Below are 22,652 nucleotides of genomic sequence, written 5' to 3'. Positions count from 1 at the left end.
GTGCAGCGTCCGACTCTCAAAGAAAAAGCCGGGGAATAATTACAGCGTGAGTCCAAGACTGGGAATACGTCAGGGAAAAGCATCTCACCCAGACACCCTCTTTTTTTGAAGAGGATGTTAAATTGGCCAGAAGGCAATAGAGGGAAATTATTTTCATTTCCTTTTGTGCAACAGCGGTTTCAAGGAAACGGCCAGATAGTGAAAACTACCAAATTGAAATGAAACGTAAGCTTTTAGACGCAGCATTTAAGAATTCAAGTACATCTGTTTTTAATATAAAATAGAATTTATATTAAGATCAAAATTGTTTTGCGAGTCTAAATAATGGAAACTGTCAAATAAAATGTGTAATGTTGGGCCTAATATTTAATGGAGATAACACATTATATAATCCTTTTTAAAATTCTACACCGGTCTTTCCATATCAAAATATAGAATGCTGGTATGCTTTAATAAAACATATAGTGCAGCTTTTGTTTCTGGGCTGTTTCCACGGGATATGTGGACAGAAATTATGTTTTGCTTGACGCCCGAAAAAAAAAAACCCAGCACGACGTATTTCACAGCTTTAGACACACATTGATTGTGTCATGCCATTTAGGCTAACCGGCCAGAAATATTTAGAAGCAACAACACCAAAAAACAGAAAGAAAGAAAGAACTAAAGTAATAGTGTTAAGCTGCTATCAGGTGCCCAGAACAATTTAGTATTGAGTGAGAGTACACTAACAATCAATCAACAGACGTTGACATGCTTTTCACCTATCACACGTTAATTGAGATGATTACAATTTTAATCATAAAATTTTCTTTTTAGGAATCAGCCGTCTAAGCATGACATGTTACAATGTCAATATTTCCACAAAAAAAAGACAAAATGCCGAAAGCAAGATAAGAAAAAAAAAAACTGCAGCGACAGAAAGTCTTTCTAGCACTGCCATTAAAATGAGTCCAATATTTTACCCATCAACGGATCATAGCTGCAAATTGCTTTCAATGGTAATCAATTAATTTAGACTTTCTTACATTACAAGACAACACAAGGGTGCAATGAACTACAGCTAGATATTTACTGTCGACTGCTTCCCTCTACTGGAGAAAAGGGAGACCTACTGCCCAATATCTGCATTTTTCAATGGAGGGACACTGTGATTACCAAGAACTCTATATAACAGCAATCGCAAAAAACATAGAACACATTTTGTCCAATATTGTAAGAGGGAACCGAAAAACAAACAGTTAGTGCTTTCTTTTAGCCCTGTCTTGGCTTCTCTCTCTTCTCTCTCTACTCCTACTTCTTACCCTGCCCTCCCTTTCCTTCCTCTTTTCCCTGCTTCTGCTCCTCCCATCTGCTGTTCTGCCTCTCCTTCCATCTGTGCTACTTCTGTTCCTCTCCCCATCACTACTGTGACGCCCGTTTTTACCTCTGTCCTCCCTGCCTTTCTCGCGGCTCCTACTTCTGTCCAAGCCAGACTTGAAGCTGCTAGGTCTCTGCCTGTCCCTGCTGTTGTGTCTCTTCCTCTCTTGACCTCCCTCCAGCTTGAGCTTGTGCTCTGGGCTGTGATTTTGACTCCTGCTCCTTCCCCTCTCTGTCCTCATTTGTCTATAATCTCCGGACTCCTCTTCAGGCCGCCTCTGTCCAGTGTGAGGGCTCTGTGACCTGCTTCTATGAGAGGAGGCCTTTTTCTGACTCTTGACTCGCCGCTCGCTCTTAGAGCTGTTATCCCGACAGGAATCTTTTTTCTTGTTCTTCTTTCTCTTTTGGCTCTTGAACTTGCCATGGCTGTCTGAATCTGAGCCACTATCACTACTACTACTACTACTGCTGCTATTGGAGGAGTCACTAGCGCTGTCACTACTTTCATGATTTTTCTTGTGTTTTCTTTTGCTCTTCTTCTTTTGTTTTTTGCTCTTCTTCTTCTTGGCCTTCTGCTTTTCCAGGCGATCAAGTTTTCTGTGAAACAGGTACATAAACATTTAGTTAACATTCTCCAACAAGGCAGCGGATAGAGATATATATATATATATATATATATATATAATATATATATTATTAACATAATAGTCTATAAATCACATTAAAATGTAAGTAATGGAACGTTAAACAATCTGATAAAAAAACTAGAAGTATACACCTGATATATTGTATTTATTACCAGGCTACAAATACATGAGTTTTTATAATTAAAAAACATTCATAAGAAACCATCAAAGTAACCTAGTAATTCATCAGTTCATGTATCAGGATTCCCCCTTAGTTTTCTCTTTCAATATGAGGCTTAAAAAAATATTCACAAGTTAAAAAAATAATAATTTTACATTACGATTTGTAAATTGTGCTACATTTTTACCTGAGGAGCTTCTGTTTTTGCTTGGTTGTTAATGACTTCAGAAATTCCACCTCGGGATCTTCCTCTTCATCACTGGCAACATATTCCTAAAAAAGCACACAGCACATCAAAATTGGTATTGAAATCAAAACAACATACCAATAAACACAACTCTCTAAGGCAAATTTGAGCAAATCTATATATTAATACATCAGCTGAACACCTTTAATCAAGGATACAATTTATTTGGTAACATCTGTTCACTTAATTTAAGTAGCTATAATAACTGCCCCCGCAATTTATGCTAGGGACATATCAAAGATAGTCTCATAAGGGTAGAGTATATGTGTGTGTATATTCATATAGCATCTGACTCCTATGTGTGCAAAGATGGGAGTGGGAGACAGACAATTACCTGCGATGGATCACAAACAGTAGAATTCCTGCCAAGGACACATTTTTTCAGGGCAAACCCACTGTTTCGCATCTCCGCCATTAACTCCGAGGGGTGCATCGACGGACCTGTTAGCAGAAATCACAGCCACAGAGTCCCATTGATGTCAACCTTATGCCAACCACTATCTCCACAGTGGGAATTTCAGGGACGGCTTTGTTAACAGAATGGGACATCAAATCAACTCACTCCACTTCCGGCTGAGCAAATTATACAATATCATTCTCTGCCAAAGCAGCAGTTAGGGGAATCAGAATACACAATAATTACATTTTTTTCTTCCTCGCTGCACAGAAGGCGAACCATTACGGCACTCCACCATCAACACCATGTACTGACTGGACTCCCTCAGTGTAAACATTACCACTTTACTACTCAACTCGCTGATTGCAGAAGTCAGAATCAGCTTAAGACTGGGAGCTCCAGCTAGTTAAATCTCTACATACCAACTCAACTTGTAATGATCACTTATGCTATGTAATGCATTTATATAACTTATTTTATATGTACAGTATAACGTTAACATGTGCTCATATGCTGACGCTCAATTCAGTGAAGGAATAACTCCTGTTTAATTCAACAGCATCAAAATAAAATCTGTAAATGAAATGGTAGTGGTTTGTTTACACACACATATCAAATTAACATTTAATTACATCAATAAACAAAGAAAATGCAGGAGGTGTTTAAAATGTCTGTTTTAGACAATGATAGTGTGTACTCTACCTGCTGCCTCCTCTGACGCCACAGAGCTGGCATTGATACCCGACAGCCCATAGAGAGGACACTCTCTGTCTGTGTTCACATGGCCCCATTTGTGACATTTGATGCATCGCACATTGCGCACCTGGGGAGTTAACAACAGAAATGACTGCAAATTGTGGAGATGTATACATAATTATTTAAACAACAATACTGTATGAATTGTTTTTCTGTTTGTTTTTTATTATGGCAACACCTAATTATAAAGAAAAATCTATTAAATTAATGTTATGGACTTTAAAATCATGACAAACTTTGAGTTACTTTTTAAAGCTTTATAATGCCAAATAATGCATACACAGTATATTTAATAATACAGTGATTCCCAATCGTTCTAGCTTCTGACCCCTAAGTTTCTTTAGTGTGACTTCATTTTCAAACGATTGCATTTGTAGAATTTTCAGGTACCTGAGGAAATGAAAGTACTCAGTATTTCAAAAGAAAAAACAGACGTGAGTCTCATTTCGTTATTTAATCTGTTAATTAACTTGTGACCCCTTTAGATTTAACCCCCAGGTGGGAAATCACTGGTGTAGTCTTTATGCTTCAAACAAATAAAAATCATCACACCTGGATTCCAAATGGCTGATCTCTAATATTCATGTCATCCTTTGCGTATCTACATGAGAAAATTAAGGATTAAAAAGATTGCAGATTCTGGAAGAATGCTGACAATATGACAAGAAAGTTTTGTTTCATATAAAAATCAACTACTTACTTCTCTCGAGGAGCCACCTTCTGCCACTCAAACTTGTACTCTTCTTCCCCCTCCTGAAAAACAAATACATTTTCAATATTAGTATGTAAATCGTTGTAGTTATAAATGAGTGGAAAGAATAAGTCACCATGCAGAAGATTTATACTGTGAAATTGTATAGGTTCATGATTTGCTCTACTTTACCTCTTTAGTTTCCTCTTCAGGACAGAAGACAATTATGTTGATAAAACAAACAAGTAAAATGTAAAACACAATTTTCTTAAAAATCAGATGATTGGAAAGCAAATATTTAGTTGGGATCAGAGCTGCTCAGCTAAAGTAATCCTTTACCTTTGGATGCTCCAGGTGGAGCCTCGTACATGAAATTGAGGCCATTTTTAACACGGTCATCCCCTATCAACACCCTAGAGGTAAGAAAATAAACATGTTTATTAATGGGGATTATCAACACTTACAACACGTGAAGTTGAAGGAAATATTTAGAAAATGTCTCCAAAATTAACATTGAGTTAATTATTAATCTTTCCATTTAAACAGTATGTTTTCATCAATAAACTAAAAATAAATATATTTTAAGTAAATCTGACATTAAAAGAACAGTTTTAAGGAGGCACTAGTTATCCCCTGTATATTTATCTAACCTGTTGTTGTAGCAATCCTGCTCTTTCATGTACGCCTGCATAAGATCTTCTTGCTTCTTCTTCTCGAAGGTCAGTTTCTGTTCTGCTATCCATACCTGTAAGTGAAAAGGAGGATTACTGCACACATTCTCCCTACTTCATCATACATTTCCAAACACATTTTTTGGGTCAGCTTACTTACCTGACATACAAATAATTATTCAAGTAACTTGACTAAAAACGAATTTCAATTTTTGTTTGTGCACTATATGCAATTACTGCCCTCAACCCTTACCCTTTCAGGGTATTAGAGGAGAGATCATCAGTCCATTTACTGAATAATGAATAAGTCATTGACTGAAAATTGCCAGTAACCAATGGCCAGCAACACATTTTAAACGTAATATTATTATTTTTTTACTATTTTTTTTTGCTGGATTCAGCTTTTTAAATGTTAACAATTGCTGCTCTGGTTCATTTGATATAGTAGTGAATGGAATATAGTTGGTTCTGGACTGTTAGCTGAACAATAAGCCAATCCAAAGACACTAACTTGGTCTCTTGGCAATTGTGATGGGCATTTTTATATACATTTTCATAATTGTATAGGAAAACGATTAATCAGGAGACACAGTACACAGTAGAGAAAATCATTATTCTAGTTACGGGCCTAAAGCTGATTAATGAGCAAAGCATACAAATATGGAATTCTTTGCTTATTTAATGTATTATTATGTAAAGTAACGTTACATTTGAAAGGTTGTAAAGTGTATAAACAACCAGTGCCAGAGAGGGGCTCAGAGCAAATTATCATTAGGAGGACTTAGCTAGCTACACTACAAGTTATCTAACTGGACACAATACTAGTAACGTTACTGTACATATTGAATATTTGTATAGTCCAAATGTATTGCGACAGTCATTTTAATAGCTGATAGTATCTTCATTTATTCCAGCCAAACTTACTTATGGGATGTGATGTCTTACTCATATGAAGTTGTATGCAGTACGTTAACATAATATGGTCAGCTTTTGTTTTTATATATGAATATTTTAATTAAAAAACTTCCTCAGAATATTAAGCACTGCTATCCTTCTAAAAACCATGATAGCAAAGTAAACTAAAGACAGCTGAAGTTACCATTGTAACCTCAGGTTAGCTAGTTTAAGTTACCAACTAACGTTAGCCTAGCTAGCTAGCTAACTTAACAGTACGAACTATGTACGACAGCCATCTTCGATGGTTTGTCTAAGATTCATACAAAAAAATACTCCTGTGTCAACATTTTCTATGAAGTAGATAGCTAATTATCAAAGTGGATAATGTTAACTCCTGCTAAGTAGCAATGTGGGCTAGAAAGAGCCAAACACGCTGAGCATAGCTCGCTATCACTAGCTAGCATATTATCTGACGTCTTCTAGCCTTTAGCTAACTGTAGCTAGCACTCACCTTTTTGATATTTGATTTCGACGCAGGGTGAAAATCTTTCTTGCACATAAAATTGGCAAACGACTTGCCCATGGCTGACAACCTATAACGTCTAGTGAGTGGAAAGCGTAGCGTTTGTATTGAGCTAGCGTATCTTCCTCCGCATGTCAACAAATCCCGACAGCCTGCATGAAGACAGCTCTGTTTTGGTGTATTGTCAGCAGTTGAACTGCGGAAGATATATTTTATCTCTTATGTCAAATCTACAATGCCACATCAATATGTGTAGATTATGGTACATTCTTTGGACAATATAACTAAGTGCAACATCATTTTATTGGTTTTTGTAATTGGAATTTGCCTTGGTGTAGGCTAAAAAGAGAAAAACGTCAAAAAGCAGCTGCAGTCACCTAAATACAGGGTTAGGGTTAAGTATAGTTATTTTAAATAAACACCAATTGATATCGTAATAATATAGGATGAAATATACAGATTAAACCATCAAATATGTTAAACGTGTGAACCGGCGTGATTCCAAATTATTTGTTCACTGTCATTACAACATGCTGACAGAGCGCTGTGGATACTTTCCTGGCTTCCCTACGAATGTAAAACGGACTTCAGCTCGGTCACGTTACCGGACTGTTTCCGCTGAGATCACATGGAAATAGAAACTTACAGCGGCAGTGCTCGGTAAGTCTGACAACCACAGGTATGGTTACTTTGTTTAAATGATGAGTAGTTACAGCATTTCATGGCATTACACATATGATATTCTAAAGTCAGCCAAAGGTGTAATGTACACCTTTAACTCAGATTTTAGGGTGTAACGTTCAGGTTGTTGTAAAGTGAATTGGCTGCGTATGCCAAGGTAACTCTTAGAACATGATCATTAAATATGAGTAATAACCTAACCAATTGTTCTTTCTGTTAACTCTCAGCAAGTTTCAAAATGCACCCCTACTCCTGCGACACCTTTGTGGCTCTGCCCCCCTCCACTAAGAGACAACGCATCATCTTTGGGAAAAACTCCGACAGGCCTTGTGACGAAGTACAGGAGGTAGTGTATTTTCCAGCCAGAGACTATGGCGCAGGGGAGAAGGTTGAGGTAGGTGTCAGAGACAGCTTCTTATTGACCTCCAACCTTTAATTTCCCATTGACTGCTCCTTGGTGAAACGTCATTGGATAACCATTAACAGTGGCCTTCTTCCTCTTGTGAACAGTGCACATACATAGAGATTGAGCAAGTTGCCCACACTTACGCAGTTGTGTTGAGCAAACCAGCATGGCTGTGGGGCGCAGAAATGGGTGCAAATGAGCATCAAGTGTGTATTGGAAATGAAGCAGTGTGGGGCAGAGAGAGTGCAGATGATGACGAAGCTCTTCTCGGCATGGATCTTGTCAGGTAAAGCCACTGTAAAAGCAATTGTTTGCAGGCCTTTTACCAAGCTTCTGTTACTCGCCAAACAACCCTCAAATTAAAGTGCAAAGAGAAGTTTAATGACATAGTATGAACCTGAAACAATTCAGTATATATTTTGTGTTGTCATGTAAGAATACATTTGTGAGAAACACTAAAAGACAAAGTAAAACAAAAATGGGTGACTACTTTTTTTTTTTTTCTCCAGGATTGGACTTGAGAGAGCCGATACAGCTGAGAAAGCCGTAGATGTTATCACTGAGCTGCTGGAGAAATATGGCCAGGGAGGATCTTGCATGGAGGATGAGTGTAGCTTCACCTACCACAACAGCTTCCTCATTTCAGACAGGAAGGAGGCGTGGCTGCTGGAAACGTCAGGCAAGCACTGGGCAGCAGAGAGAGTGGAAGGTAATCAGAAAAATAATTCTACGAATAGGTGTCTATTTAAAATACAAGGCAATGAAATGTACCTGAGGAAGTCTGAAAACACTTTGCAATTGGAGTCTGCCACATTATTCTCTAATTATGGATGTATTGGTATCTGTTTATATGTTGGCTGAGATTGCAATACAAAAATGGCAAAGATATGTTTGAGATTGTTTAAAACCAGTGTAACCATTAGTATGTCCACCAGAGAGCGCTGGCAAGTTAAATTTTCAACTGTAAAATGCCCCACTGTACAATGTTATGGTTACAACTTTTTAATTTAAAATGTTCTGCCATTAATATAATACATGGTACATTTTTAATCGTTATTTAAAACAATAGAAGTAACATATTCATTTAAATAATTTGCAAATCTTAGACTTGAGTTTGATTGCTAACCAGCTTGCTTCATGCTGGATGTAAGACATCAATTTGCATGTTACGACTTGTATTAATATTCAATATTATTAGTCGAATTTGTAACGTTTCAATGACCATACAATGTCATACATTGTGACTGAAACTATGTATAATGGCTACTTACTATGTTTTACTGTTAAGCTTAATTAGTTGAAATCCACAACCTACAGTAAAAATATTGTTTACCACTTTAGCTCAACATACACTGCATGACTAAAAGTACAGACGCTGGACTACTGGTATTTGATAGTTGAACATGTAAATCCTAAAAAAACATCTACACTGCTCAGGTTGCGGTTGAATAAAGGCAAGTTTTAATATTAGTGGCTAATCATCTCATTTTACACTTCGCTAGGTGGATATCGCAACATCTCAAACCAGTATGGCATAACAACAAAGATAGACAAGGAACATCCACAAATGAGGGACTACGCACGAAGCCAGGGCTGGTGGGATGGAGAGACCCAGTTCAACTTTGCCACGGTCTACTCTTTTACAACTACAGCCAGAATAGAAGCCTCTGGGAGCCGATACTGTGAGGGGAAGAAGTTGCTGGAGAAGAGCAACGGTTAGTAACACACACTCCACTGTGGAGAATTAACACACAGGAGGCAAAAGTTACACGACTTCTACCACTCTTTATGCATGTGTTGATTTTATTTGCTGAAGGTCACATCACTGCTGAGACGATGGTGGATATCTTGAGGGATAAAGAAAGTGGCATCAACATGGAGGGCATGTTCATGACAACAGGAAGTATGGTGTCTGTGATACCCACGGATCCTGCTCTGCCAGGCGTTCACTATTTTACAGCAACTCCAGACCCTGAAAGGTACAGCACCTTATCTCACTTCAGCAGCTGATAAAGCATCCTTTACAATTCATTTTGACAGCAGTTAATAATGATTTAAGACATTCTTTGCACAACAGGTCTGTATTCAAACCTTTCGTCTTTGTGAAGAACATTAATGAGCTGAAGGAGACGTCTTCTCCCAGTTATGGTCCAGATGACCCTGTTAAGAAGAAACCTCGCTTCCAGAGCAAGCCTGACCGCAAACATGAGTTGTTTGTCAAACATGAACTTGTGGCTGCCATCACTGAATCCTACAAGGTTTAACTACTGGATTTAATTTGGGCCAGCAATTTACCTAAATTTGTCACTTTGCTGTCTGCTGAAAATGTACTTACAAATAGTTTTTTTCCTCTTTTAGGACAGAGGAAAGAAGATCACAGAGAGTTTGAGGCAGCTGGAAAAAGAAAAGATGACCCAGATGGAGGATATTCTTTCACATGGCATTGAGGAAGCAGATTTTTTGGCGAATCTGTTCTCAAGCTCTGTTCGAGAGGAGATGGCGGTATACGGAAAAAGCTGAAACCACAAAACAGGTCTCCAGGGTGACGGTAGCAGTGTACGCCTCTGCATTTTATCGTTTAGTCATGTATAAGTACAAATACACTTGTATAATAAATCGGAACACAACTGAATAGTAGTTAACATCGTGGTCAGCCCAGGATACATGATGTACAATATGGAATAAAATGTTGAATTTTATGTATTTAATCATACAGGAAGTAACAAATGAATTATGTGAGGCATGATTTGAGGGTTTGGTAATATTTATTTTTAAACAAATCCATAAAATGTTGTACTATTCTTTTTTTTTTAATTCAAGACAATTTTTTCACTAGTTGTCTCAACATAGAGTTAAAAATAAACCTTTGCAACACAAAAAAATAATTTAGTTTTCTATTTATATGCCTATACCTGAGAATAAATGAATTACAGCAGCTCGTACATTCCCAACTCCCAATAGGAACACTTTAAAGTAAACATGCATTAACGCCATCTGAGTTCTGACACTCATTTCATATGGTTATCATCACCTTCATGCTAACCTCTTCCCTTTTAAGTGGCAGTTTGCTTTTGTCACTTTTAAAAAGTAATAATTAAACAATTTTAACTGAATCATAAGTTAAACTGATTACAAACAAACTCTAAAAATGGATGCAGATTTAACCACATCTTCCCTTTTGGCAAAGTAGCTTTGGAAGAAGATGATAATACACCCTGAAATTTCCAAGTAAATGAATAATACATTCAGCAGAATGACACATTAAACAACTGAGTCCTAAGTGCATATATTGACTGCATGAAAATGCTTTTAAAAAGCAGCAAAATCTTGTTTCACCCTTTAACACTGGTTATGAAAATGCATATTAAAAGGAAATAAATCTTGACTTTCATTTTTGTAGTTTTGGACATACTTTTCAGTTATGTAAATATTTTACTCACTGCAGATTGAGAAAAAACCCTCCTTCTCAAAAGCTACAGACTCAGAATGGCAAACTAAGGAAAGCTCATTGAGGTACTGGCTCTATTGGCTGCAATTCTGCACCGAGGTTGAATTTTTGGAAAACAACTTGAGATATGGTATTAGGGGACTATAAAAAAAAAAAAAGCATCCAAAAGCAGCATGTGATGGGACCTTAAAAATGATTACTGTCTGTTGTAGACAATTCAAATTTGAAGACTGACTTTTTGATTAAACTCTTGAACTCTACAGTACTAAGTGGAAGTTGGTATTAGGTATTATTACTGCCATTTCAGGTATTCCCAATTTAAGTTTTACTGCAAAATAAAGTTTAATAATTTGCTAAACTGTGATTACTGTACATGTATGATCATGTGACAGCTCATATTTCTGTCCTGATTAACTGTTGTAGCAATGTTGCAACTCAGAATCTCAGCAATTATCCTGGTGAATGAAATATTAAATTTAAAACTGCAAAAGTAAGACATAGGTGGTTTTAAAAGGGCTAATTCCCTTTAAGACCAACCCTACACAATGTATTATGCCCTGGCCTTTTACGTTTGAAAGTTTCAAGTCTGTTGCACTTCTGAACACACCCAACATCACATTACTGTTCAAACAAATGGACAAAACTGCATGAATGCTGCATAGTGAAGTATTGTACTGGATATGCACAGAGCATAGCAGTGCAATATTTGGCAGTAGAGATTTCTGGGCGTACACATTCACACTGATTAATCTTTCAACAAAAATGCCATTTACCTTTTGGTAAAAAAGAAAATGGACCTTGCATCTTATGTCATGAAGCGGTAATAAAGGCGACTGTCTTGGAAGCTGTGTTCCTGCTTGATGTGCTGAAGCACACCACCCTGCTCTAACCGTTTCCCGTAGAGCACGGCCTCACCATGGTCCTGAGCCAAGCCCACCTGCTGGAGCCACTCAACAAGTTCACAGCCAAGAAAACACTCCACCCTTGTCCTCTTTCCACACCTGAAAGTCAAAACAAACATTCACCCAAAAGTCAATTGTCTTTTTAAGGGTAGACAAAAAAAATCATTGTGGTATATGAATAACTACCAGGACATGTTTCTCAACACATCAGAGAACCTGTTTATTCAAGACATTTTTCATTAACCTCTGACCAGAGCAGCAGTGCACTCACCTTCTCTTTTTGACGATGTCATGAAAACACTGGTCCTTGTGGTATTTGGTGAACTGGATGCAGGTCATCCTGATTTCATCAGGTAAATCAGTCTGCTCTTCTTGCTTCTTTCCATACCACAGATTATATAACCTAAACACAGTCACGAAAACTAAAAATAAATCCACTGTGTGTAGTGTACACATAGTCTATATACACAGTACATACTCTATGTTGTGTGTTTTTAAAAACTCGTTAACTTAGTTTTGTTACATAAATGTTCTTTACCTCTTCTTAAATGGCAGTATAATCAAATGTTTGTCCAGTCCAAACAGAGCAAAGGAGAGAAACCCCTGGTGACATAAAACATGGCATGACACCGGTGGGATAATAAATGCTCACAATCTTGGTACTACAGTATTTTGAACACCAACCTGTCCATAGTTTGCCACAGCACAGAAGAACTGCAACTCCAAGTAGAGTCTGCCAGGAATCGGGTTCAAGAGCAACCACAAGCAGCTGGAAAGGTTCTGTCATAACAGGAATTTAGAGTGATTTTGTGTTTAAGAAACTAAACTAGCCAATCCTGGTGAGAGAACCAACTTGTAGAACCAGTTGAGTGAAAGAACTCGGTAAGGACAACTCATGAAGTGTATTTTACATAAAAGTATATGAACTGCCTTTAAAAATGATGTGCATTCAGTTAAGTCAACACTTTTTAAATTTACAGAAACACACATTTAACCACATTCCACAATATTTATTGGTATTTACTAGTCTTATTTAACATATTCCTTATCTGTTAAGACCAATTAATAATATTCCAAACATAAGAATTAATGGGTTTCTTTAGACAGACTTACACCCACACTGAGTGAGTTGGAAATTACACGGCTCAGCCATTTGTGTCTGATTTGGTTTGTGATGCACTGAATATAATGATGCAAGCAGTACGACTGACTTCATGTCACTGTAGAAGTGAAAGGTGGTGGTTTACTCACAGCAAGCAAGCTGACAGTCAGAAGCAGACATAAGAGCACATGACGGGCCACTTGTCTATCTGCAACCTGTTGGAGCTCCTCCACTTGGACAAGCAGGCAGTCTGTGGACTCACAGCTATTCCCACACTGACCTGAATCTTATTATAATTGTGCAAAAAAAATAATTGTATATTCTTCGATGATTATGGTTGTTCTGTGCTAGCGCATAATACATTTTCGTAGAATGAAAATGCATATATTTTGCTTTATCAATACAATACCTGTGAGTGTGAGCGGGGGGGTGTTGTTCATATTTGTGCTGATGATCATGTCAGGCATGGGCTGGGGTGGCGCACAGGCACATAGGAAACACACTGATAAAGTGATAAAAGAGTGAGTAATTATTTACCATATTTATACAATATTCTCCCAGTTCACACTGGAGGAAGAAAGTTAATACAATTTATAAGTACTATAATAAAGCTGAGAGTAATAATAGTGCATGCAGTTTCACATTTCATTGGCTGGTATCCAAATATCTTGAATGTCTTGAGTCAACAGAAATGTTCAATGCAACTTCTTATGTGACCAAAGCCAACTTCCCTTTGTGATTTAAGTAATTTTAAGCAGCTCCCGCTGTATTCTGTTTACCACTGACTTTACTTTTATTCATTAATTTACAGTACTTGTTGCAATGAAAAGTTAGAATTGTGCTAAACTGTAACAACCTAGTATCCTACAAACCAGTTTGATAAAATGAATAAGTGTTTCTCTTCAACACTTGCAGAACTGGTTTGCATCTTTTGTAATAACGGACCAAAGAATCAAACCACTCCCTTCGTGACATCTATTTTTAAAGTAATAGACTCAAACCACGGAGGTCAAAGTCAAGTGTTCCAACATTTGTGAGAAATGATGTGTTCAGTGTTGCATTGTTAACATTAAGTAACTAACTAAACTTATCAGTAACTTCAGATATGATGTTTCCTTCAGCTATGTACATCCAAAAGGTTTAGTTCCTACTTCTTTCAGTGTTTACTTTGTGATTTTGTAACTGCAAAGGTCTTTTAATACTTATGCAATTGAAAATGAGCTGTGGGAACATCAGACAGAAGTTACATTACATACGTAGCAGTTTTCTGTAAACAACTTGTAGATAAAGGTTAATCTTGACTTTGGGTTTTCTTTTTAACTTGGGCTTTGACAACTGACAAACCATTTTAGATGTGAAAATTTTAATATTAATTACCAAACTGTTGTACTTGGCAACCTGGTAATTATTCAGTGCCATTAAGACGATTTAAATAGAAGTCTCAGGTAAATCGCCATAAGAGAAAATACCTTTGCTGAGATCCCCTGATGGGGTGACTGGCTCACACAGAGTCTGGTTTTCTGGTTCAACCTCAGTCACAAGATCCTCTGCAGCGTTTTCCTCTTGAATTTGGTCACTGTGGGCCCAACTTCCTCTATTGAGACACACAAGAGAGCTCCCTCCCAGCAGTATACCGAGGGCAACTACAACTGTGGTGCAGATCATCTGTCAAAGAATGCACATACAGACTTTTAAGTAAGCGGGTTGAAAAACTTTTGTAAAATGTCTGAAAAACAGGAATGTTTTCAACTTATGCTTTTACCTGCGGTTTGCCATAAAAGAATGCTGAGTCAATTGTGTCAGGCATTTTTTCCCCAGAGATTAGCAATACAGCAGTTACAAAGACTGGAACCCTGTTAATACAGAGAAAACATTAACAAGACTGACAGTATCAAAATGTAAAACTAAAACCGGCTTAACAACACCAAATTGCAGATTTAATTTGCAGGAATTCAAAAAGTATGTTTAATCATTTACATTAAGTAAGGCATCATTACCCCTGTAAAATCCCCTTCAGTATCCTTGATTTTAGCTTTCTAAACTGTCCAACATGTGACTGCTATTTTAGGGCAGGTGTTCTGGTTGTGGATATCTATATATACAGTGCCTTGCGAAAGTATTCGGCCCTCTTAAACTTTTCGACCTTTTGCCACATTTCAGGCCTCAAAACACATTTTTTGTGAAGAATCAACAACAAGTGGGAAACAATTATGAAGTGAAATAAAAAAAAATTGAATGGATATTCCTAACTTTTTTAACAAATAAAAAAATGAAAAATTGGGCATGCAACATTATTCAGCCTCTTTACTTTCAATGCAGCAAACTCTCTCCAGAAGTTCAGGGAGGATCTCTGAATGATCCAGTGTTGACATAAATGACCAATGATGATAGATATAATCTACCTGTGTGTAATCAAGTCTCCATATAAATGCACCTGCTCTGTGACAGTCTCAGAGGTCTGTTTAAAGAGCAGAGAGCATCATGAAGAACAAAGAACACACCAGACAGGTCCAAGATACTGTTGTGGAGAAGTTTAAGGCTGGATTTGGATACAAAAAGATTTCCCAAGCTTTAAACATCCCAAGGAGCACTGTGCAAGCGATAATATTGAAATGGAAGGAGTATCAGACCACTGCAAATCTACGAAGACCAGGCTGTCCCTCTAAACCTTCAGCTCATACAAGGAGAAGACTGATCAGAGATGCAGCCAAGAGGCCCATGATCACTCTGGATGAACTGCAGAGAACTACAGCTGAGGTGGGAGACTCTGTCCATAGGACAACAATCAGTTGTATACTGCACAAATCTTGCCTTTATGGAAGAGTGGCAAGAAGAAAGCCATTTCTTAAAAGATATCCAGAAAAAGTCTTGTTGAAAGTTTGCCACAAGCCACCTGGGAGACACACCAAACATGTGGAAGAAGGTGCTCTGGTCAGTTGAAACCAAAATCAAACTTTTTGGCAAGAATGCAAAACGTTATGTTTAGCGTAAAAGCAACACAGCTCATCACCCTGAACACACCATCCCCACTGTCAACATGGTGGTGGCAGCATCATGGTTTGGGCCTGCTTTTCTTCAGCAGGGACAGGGAAGATGGTTAAAATTGATGGGTAGATGGATGCAGCCAAATACAGGACCATTCTGGAAGAAAACCTGATGTAATCTGCAAAAGACCTGAAACTGGGACGGAGATTTATCTTCCAACAAGATAATGATCCAAAACAAAACAAAATCTACAATGGAATGGTTCACAAATAAACATATCCAGGTGTTAGAATGGCCAAGTCAAAGTCCAGACCTGAATCCAATCGAGAATCTGTGGAAAGAACTGAAAACTGCTGTTCACAAACGCTCTCCATCCAACCTCACTGAGCTCGAGCTGTTTTGCAAGAAGGAATAGGCAAAAATTTCAGTCTCTCGATGTGCAAAACTAGAGACGTACCCCATGCGACTTACAGCTGTAATCAAAGCAAAAGGTGGAGCTACAAAGAATTAGTTTAAGGGGCTGAATAATTTTGCACCCCCAATTTTTCAGTTTTTTATTGGTTCAAAAAGTTTGAAATATCCAATAAACTTCGTTCCACTTCATGATTTTGTCCCAGTTGTTGTTGATTCTTCAAAAAAAATTACAGTTTTATATCTTTATGTTTGAAGCCTGAAATGTGGCAAAAGGTCGAAAAGTTCAAGGGGGCCGAATACTTTTGCAAGGCACTGTTTACGTTACAGTCAACCAAACAAAATAGCTTAGTTTCATTTCTGTGAGCAGGTTCCTTTAAAGTGACTCACCCCCAGCCAGCAATGACAAACATGCCTGGTGAAACTTTCACATCCTCAAATTCTTTCAAGAGCACCAGAGAGAGTGCTATTAGACCTAAAACGACAAAATATACATTACAGACATTACATTAGCAATCAAACTTCAGATTTAGAGCTCACCAAGAAAATTAATGTAGTGTAATGTGAGGTTAATGTGGGTGTTGGCATAGACAACATACCTGGCCAAACATAAGTACTGTAGAGTGAGATACATAATAATGTGAATGTCAGGACGTGCCCAATGAAGTTGTCTTCTCTCACCACAAAGTTCCACAGGATCATCCCAAAACAAGTTAGAAACTAGAGACCATACCATAACAAATACAGGTATTTACTCATGTGAAGTTACACCTGACGGTAGATGTCTTGTCAATTTAATTAATGGATAATAAAATCAATTTAGAGAGTATGTACAACGGTGATCACCTGTGCCAAGAAAAGGTTGACTGTAAACATGTGAGGTAGCCTCTTGAATTTCTTACTTAAAAACATAACAGTAATTGTCCAGACCTGTCAGGAAAAAACACATTTTTTTAGACTTTTGCACAGATGCTAAATACAACTAATAATAAACATTGTTGGCTGGTTATTCCATTTAAAAGCCAAGGAAAGGTAAAATTATAAACAATTAAAGTATAAGATACTGCAGAATACAAATACATGTAAACATGTTTAATCACTACAAGGTTATTCAATGTTTTCAGAAGTTGAGTTTAGGACTCCTTAAAAGATACAGTGAAAGTGGAAATGAATGAGGAAGTTGGGCCATATGTCAGTAAAGCATCTGTTTGGCCACACATCCTTTAAATAAATGAGCCTTTTAATGTTAACTTGCCATAGTGGTTCAAACATCCAACAATAAGCCATATTTTTGTATTTTCTTTTCATTTTACATCAGATGAACAGAAAATGTGGAATATCAATAGATAATTGTGGCGATGTTATAGATGTAACTAACTAAAATCCTGGCAGGCTAAACTGCTTTCAGTTATGAAGAAGACCATGGTCTAACAAATGCTTTATGAAGCATTACGTCACTGACATACTGAGATAAAACAAAATAAAGAAGGCACCAGCTGATAGTCAATTATTAAACATAAGCCAACAACAAGTTTACATACTGTATGTCACACTTAAGTGTCAACTCACCAGTGCAACTAAGCTCACTATGCTTATGTTAAAGCTGACATTCTGCAGTGAATTCATCAAAAGCTGAGGGTCCATCCAACGCATTGTAAGTAACCAGGCAGAAACATACATTATTGGAGCGGAGAGAAAAGTGCTGATCACCATGCCAGAGGTTACCTGTTAGGAACCAGAATAAAAAATGGTGAGTTGCAAAGAAATAAAAACAGTTCAGTATCATGAATGGCAGATAGGAGGTTGGCAGGTAGAGGTAGGCAACTTACAACTTCTAGCTCTGCGTTATAATAGACAGCATAGATGGCCACACTTGGTGCGGTGGGAAACACTCCATAAAGAAAGGCATAATTGGAGAGGCTTGAGTGATTCAAAGCACTGGCGTTGCTACTGTCCAACAGATCCACCATGTCCTTACAAATCAGCGGCATCAGCAACCTGAAAGTCAAATCAAAAGACTGGTGTCATAAACCATTGTTTGAGGGTTTAGTTAACACTACACTGAAAAATGCAGTGCTACTAAAATATTTACATACACTAGCTATTATCTTGCTAAGCACTCCTAATCCACTTGGTAAAAGTCTTGTGGTCTAAGAGAGGTTTGAGTCACCAAACCATCAACACAAAACAACATGTTTGGAGCACTTTACAAAGCTCTAACCTACTGACTCTCTACACTCCTAGAACATGTCTCATTATAAAGAGGTCATCTAATAACGCTTAACCTTCCTTTTTACAAAATTAACACCAGCTGCAGAAAAGTTGTTTTTTTTCACTCACAGTTTTGCTGTTATGAGTAATATCAGTGTCACGACTGTGGATCTGGTTAATTTCCCTAACTGTCCCACCATGGACAGACCCAAGTAGAACAGAGCTGCTCCCCCGAAGGAGTCGGCCAAGCCATCCACAAATTCAGCCATGAAGGGAGGAATTGTCTGGTGCAGTGCAAAATGGGCGATAATGCCAATGACCACCATAAACACTATAGGGTTCTTCAGGACTTGTAAAACTACAAGTCCCATGATCTGGAGTTTTCTCTGCTGGAGGTTTCCCTGATTCTTCCACTTCTGGATTTCACAGAAGGCAAACCCAATTGGATTTAGAAGCATCAGGGACACAGGTGCAACCAGGTAGATGTACTGGAGGTACTCTGGGTAGGTTTGCTGGTAAAGGGCCTCAACTGTGGATAAAGATGAAGACAAATGACTCCATGTTAAAGCCTGCTTGACACATAATAAATAATAATTACATTTTATTTAACAGCGCTTTCTAACACTCAAGGACGCTTTACAGAGAATAAAAGACAGATATAGGGAACATAAAAGTGTAAGTAGTAATACAAAACAGATAAAACAAAAAACAAAACAACAAAACAAACAAACAAAACAAAACAGGAACAGTGTATTTACAGATAAGCGAGCTGGAACAGATGGGTTTTAGTCTAGTTTTGAACAGAGGGAGAGTTGATGTTGCGGAGGTCGGGTGGGAGTGAGTTCCAGAGCGGGGAGCAGAGCGGCTGAAGGCTCTGTCCCCACGGTGATGAGTCGAGCATGGGGGACAGTGAGGTGGAGGGAGGAGGAAGATCTGAGGAGCGGGAGGGACGGCAATGTGTAGGAGTTCTGATAGATATGGAGGGCAAGGTTATGGATGGCTTTGAAAGTATGGAGAAGGATTTTAAATTGTATTCTGAATTGAACCGGGAGCCAATGGAGCTGCTGAAGAACCGGGGTCATATGATGAAATGAGGGGGTTCTGGTGATGACACGAGCTGCTGAGTTCTGAAGAAGTTGAAGTTTATGGAGGGATTTTTGAGGAAGGCCCAAAAAGGAGAGAGTTACAGTAGTCAAGGCGGGAGGTGACGAGGCTGTGGATAAGGATGGAGGCAGTGTGAGTGGTAAGGGACGGACGGAGGCGGTTTATGTTGCGTAGGTGGAAGTATGCAGACCGGCAGATATTATTTATGTGTGACTGAAAGGAGAGGGAGGAATCGAGGATGACGCCCAGACTCTTGACCTGAGGGGAAGGGGAGACCAAGGAGTTGTCGATTGGTAGAGAGAAAACTATTGATTTGGATAGGGTGGACTTGGTGGCTACGAGGAGGGGTTCGGTTTTATCACTGTTTAGTTTAAGGAAGTTTGCGGTGAACCAGTCTTTTATTTCAAGTAAGCAGTTAGTAAGGGACAAGGGGGGGAGCGAGGAGGTGGGTTTGCTGGATAAATAGAGCTGGGTGTCGTCTGCGTAACAATGAAAATGAATGTTGAATTTGCGGAAGATATCTGACTTGTTGGAGCATGCAGCACAACACAGTTGAAGGTGAAGTCTGCACTTCTGTAGAAAGAATAATTATATATTTTACATACAATAATATAATATATTATTTGAACTCAACATTTAAAACACAATTATACCCCTACTACATAAACCTTTCTGTAAAAGCAGGAGTCTCTTCCGACTGTCAAAATGAAGCAAAACAATAACTTGAAAATTCCTGGGAAGGGAATGAATACTGGAACTGAAGTTTCAGTCACTGCAGTGGAAGCTAAACAAACAAAACTACTTTCAACTTTCAACTACTACCAAATTTCACCACTGTGAAAAAAAATGTCTTGGGAGCAAGGTGATGCTGCTGTTCAATCATGCTTAATTGGGTTTGTTTATTTTATTGATAACAGCATAAGAAGACTATTAGACGCCTAAGCGACCATTAACGAACAGTAACATTACTTTTTGTTCCTCAAAATTTGACAATTTTGGTGGATTTCATGTATATTTTACCAATTCAACTACAGCCGGCTGAGAATAAACATTGTCAGAGATGTGTTTATATTTCTGCAAATGTATTTGAGTACAAAATAATGAATCCCACTTTATTTAGAAATTATTACACTCTCAGTATAGGAATATTCTTTTGCATGGAGGCAAAGTTAATGAGGGAAGGCCCTGAAAAAAGTAATATACAATTCTGTTAGCTAAAGGTAGTTTACAGTTTAACACCTGGATAATTATAATTTTGCTTTGATGGATTGGCAAATGTTAGGGCAGCATGATTATTGTTGTTGCAGAAGTAAATGAAAAGCCCTGTGGGCTGTAGGCTTAGCTAAATGTATTATACTTACCAATGGGATATCCCAAGGCAAAGTCATTGCTTTGGGTGGCAAATATGGAAAAAAGCCCAGCCTTGCTATAGCGGCTCTCAGGACTGGAAACTATCAGCGTGAGTACGCAGACAATGAAAAATACAGACACTTTGGCAATGAGGATGCTCCATAGGAATGACCAGATTACATTACCAAAGTCCAACAGTACCATGTTCTTGAACAACAGCGCTGGGAGGGCAAACTTGGACACAAAATTCCCCAATCCTTTCGCCTGGGTGGACGTGATGATGTTTGCCCTCCCTGCGACGTATCCACATAATATTATCCCAAAGCACTCCAAGAGAGCCGGTAAGAGCTTGTCAATAGACATGCTGGATAAGAGAGCAGAGAAGTCCGGGTCTCCTTCCTCATATGAAAAGTTAAATTTGGTGGTTCTGTCCGTAACCTCCATCATGTTGTTTATGATCCTCCGTCCAGTGTCACCTGTCTTGCCTGGTTTGCAGTCATGTTAAAGTCCTGTTCGGCACTGCCAGATACTAAAAGAGGGGGAAAAGCTACAGTCAAAGAAGGAGTTAAAAGAGGCTCCAACCGCTGAACGGGCTGGTGCAAAGATAAGATAACCGTTAAAGTTACTAGCGTTAGCTAGTTTACCGAAACACCACCATACGACTGACTCCTTTACGATTCTTACGAGAGTTTGTAAAGCGAATTGTTACCATATAGCCGACAAGCAATTCAAATGTATCATGTTTCAATTTAAGTTGCTCACCTCTGACTGCAATTGTGCCCCCTACTTTACCAAATGTCAATCAAATGTAGTAGGAGTAACCCTTAGTCAGCTAACATTCGCTAACATTTAGCACCTAGCTTAGTTGGTTGGCGAACCGAGATGGTTGAGTAAAAAAATACTACGTGGAGTTAAAAACTATAAAGTCCACTGTTATAACACTGTCCGCATAACTCTGGACTAGCTGACGTAAGCTATTTAGTTACATGTCGTATTGCATAACGCTACTTATTTATGCTAGTTTAGTTCCCACACAGCAACCTTTGCCATCCCTGATTTGACAACAACGATTTAACCAATCACATTATCCAGAGAGGGGTAGGGGCGGGGCTTACTCCACCTACATACCCAGCAGTGCAATAAAAAGAGGTAGGCTACTTTTTGGACACATACAGTATAGTAATTGTACTGAAATAAACTGGGCAGTCAATTTTGGGTTAATAACTAATTAAATTAGTGTTTTATTACAAATTAATACTTTAGAAAACAACATTTTACAAGCCTTCCCCTTACATAAATGGCTTTGAGATAGACTCCTCAACCTTGCCATAACCAACCAACCAAAAAAAGCTTGTCAGCATTGTTTTGTAAAGAGTTGCTTGGTAAGTCTTGAAAATTGTTTATTTTAATTAATATGTATTTTAATTCATATTTCATACCATTATTGTTAAAACAATTTTTTACTTATTTATTTCACACAAACTTGAATGATTATTTGCACAAAATGCAGCATGTATTTCGCTGGTGAAAGATGTATGTGTTATGATATTGTTAAATAACAGTAAGTTTCCCTTATGTTTAAGGTGTGGTGCAAATTGTCAAACTGACTGAAATTCCTCCTTACAGAATAAAGAGTCACACATGTAAAACTGCCAACAAAAAGTCAGTTGGAAACAGGTCAAGCGTCATTGTCACCCCCCTGTACAC

At 38.1% G+C, this 22,652-nt stretch overlaps 3 protein-coding genes across 7 annotated transcripts; 1 reads left to right on the top strand and 2 right to left on the bottom strand.

Moving 5' to 3' along the window:
• Positions 1-773: 773 nt before the first annotated feature.
• cirsr (corepressor of RBPJ and splicing regulator) lies at positions 774-6,553 on the bottom strand. The gene is made up of 10 exons (XM_032528967.1): positions 6,334-6,553; positions 4,905-4,999; positions 4,594-4,667; positions 4,447-4,460; positions 4,264-4,316; positions 4,116-4,164; positions 3,510-3,630; positions 2,745-2,851; positions 2,351-2,436; positions 774-1,953 (listed from the first exon to the last, which is right to left on the bottom strand). The coding sequence occupies exons 1-10, from the start codon at positions 6,403-6,405 to the stop codon at positions 1,239-1,241; spliced, it is 1,386 nt and encodes a 461-aa protein (XP_032384858.1). The 5' UTR covers positions 6,406-6,553; the 3' UTR covers positions 774-1,238.
• A 325-nt stretch (positions 6,554-6,878) lies between these two features.
• scrn3 (secernin 3) lies at positions 6,879-10,083 on the top strand. Of its 3 annotated transcripts, none has more exons than XM_032528974.1 (8): positions 6,879-7,005; positions 7,254-7,420; positions 7,537-7,718; positions 7,942-8,141; positions 8,935-9,147; positions 9,249-9,411; positions 9,510-9,690; positions 9,791-10,083. In XM_032528974.1, exons 2-8 carry the CDS (start codon positions 7,265-7,267, stop codon positions 9,950-9,952), a joined length of 1,257 nt encoding a protein of 418 aa, XP_032384865.1. In that variant the 5' UTR covers positions 6,879-7,005; positions 7,254-7,264; the 3' UTR covers positions 9,953-10,083. The 3 variants fall into 3 exon arrangements, with proteins under 3 accessions (XP_032384865.1, XP_032384866.1, XP_032384864.1); XM_032528975.1 differs by having other exon boundaries at positions 6,906-7,024; positions 9,796-10,083; XM_032528973.1 differs by having other exon boundaries at positions 6,906-7,024.
• Positions 10,084-10,607: 524 nt separating this feature from the next.
• On the bottom strand, positions 10,608-22,012 carry gpr155a (G protein-coupled receptor 155a). 3 transcript variants are annotated; one of them, XM_032528934.1, is made up of 16 exons: positions 21,708-22,012; positions 20,957-21,474; positions 18,621-19,020; positions 18,110-18,278; positions 17,850-18,005; positions 17,127-17,210; positions 16,880-17,000; positions 16,671-16,755; positions 14,647-14,737; positions 14,354-14,549; positions 13,294-13,386; positions 13,034-13,170; positions 12,467-12,562; positions 12,321-12,385; positions 12,054-12,185; positions 10,608-11,881 (listed from the first exon to the last, which is right to left on the bottom strand). In XM_032528934.1, the coding sequence occupies exons 2-16, from the start codon at positions 21,390-21,392 to the stop codon at positions 11,686-11,688; spliced, it is 2,457 nt and encodes an 818-aa protein (XP_032384825.1). In that variant the 5' UTR covers positions 21,393-21,474; positions 21,708-22,012; the 3' UTR covers positions 10,608-11,685. The 3 variants fall into 3 exon arrangements, with proteins under 3 accessions (XP_032384825.1, XP_032384826.1, XP_032384827.1); XM_032528935.1 differs by having other exon boundaries at positions 13,034-13,164; XM_032528936.1 differs by having other exon boundaries at positions 13,034-13,167; positions 13,303-13,386.
• Between the last annotated feature and the right edge of the window lie 640 nt (positions 22,013-22,652).

This window comes from Etheostoma spectabile, chromosome 11 (genome assembly GCF_008692095.1).
Source record: "Etheostoma spectabile isolate EspeVRDwgs_2016 chromosome 11, UIUC_Espe_1.0, whole genome shotgun sequence".
NCBI classification, from domain to species: domain Eukaryota; kingdom Metazoa; phylum Chordata; class Actinopteri; order Perciformes; family Percidae; genus Etheostoma; species Etheostoma spectabile.
This window is presented reverse-complemented; position numbering and strand designations above follow the sequence as displayed.

Coding starts and splice junctions, on each gene's coding strand:
- cirsr (XM_032528967.1), bottom strand. CDS start 6,405: ATGGGCAAGTCGTTTGCCAATTTTATGTGCAAGAAAGATTTTCACCCT. Junction 5,000..6,333: donor CGAAATCAAATATCAAAAAG/GTGAGTGCTAGC, acceptor TTTCACTTACAG/GTATGGATAGCAGAACAGAA. Junction 2,437..2,744: donor CTGTTTGTGATCCATCGCAG/GTAATTGTCTGT, acceptor GTGCTTTTTTAG/GAATATGTTGCCAGTGATGA.
- gpr155a (XM_032528934.1), bottom strand. CDS start 21,392: ATGATGGAGGTTACGGACAGAACCACCAAATTTAACTTTTCATATGAG. Junction 14,738..16,670: donor TTTGTCATTGCTGGCTGGGG/GTGAGTCACTTT, acceptor CTGTATTAACAG/GGTTCCAGTCTTTGTAACTG. Junction 13,387..14,353: donor ATCAGGGGATCTCAGCAAAG/GTATTTTCTCTT, acceptor TCACTTTATCAG/TGTGTTTCCTATGTGCCTGT.
- scrn3 (XM_032528974.1), top strand. CDS start 7,265: ATGCACCCCTACTCCTGCGACACCTTTGTGGCTCTGCCCCCCTCCACT. Junction 7,719..7,941: donor CTCGGCATGGATCTTGTCAG/GTAAAGCCACTG, acceptor TTTTTTCTCCAG/GATTGGACTTGAGAGAGCCG. Junction 8,142..8,934: donor GGCAGCAGAGAGAGTGGAAG/GTAATCAGAAAA, acceptor ACACTTCGCTAG/GTGGATATCGCAACATCTCA.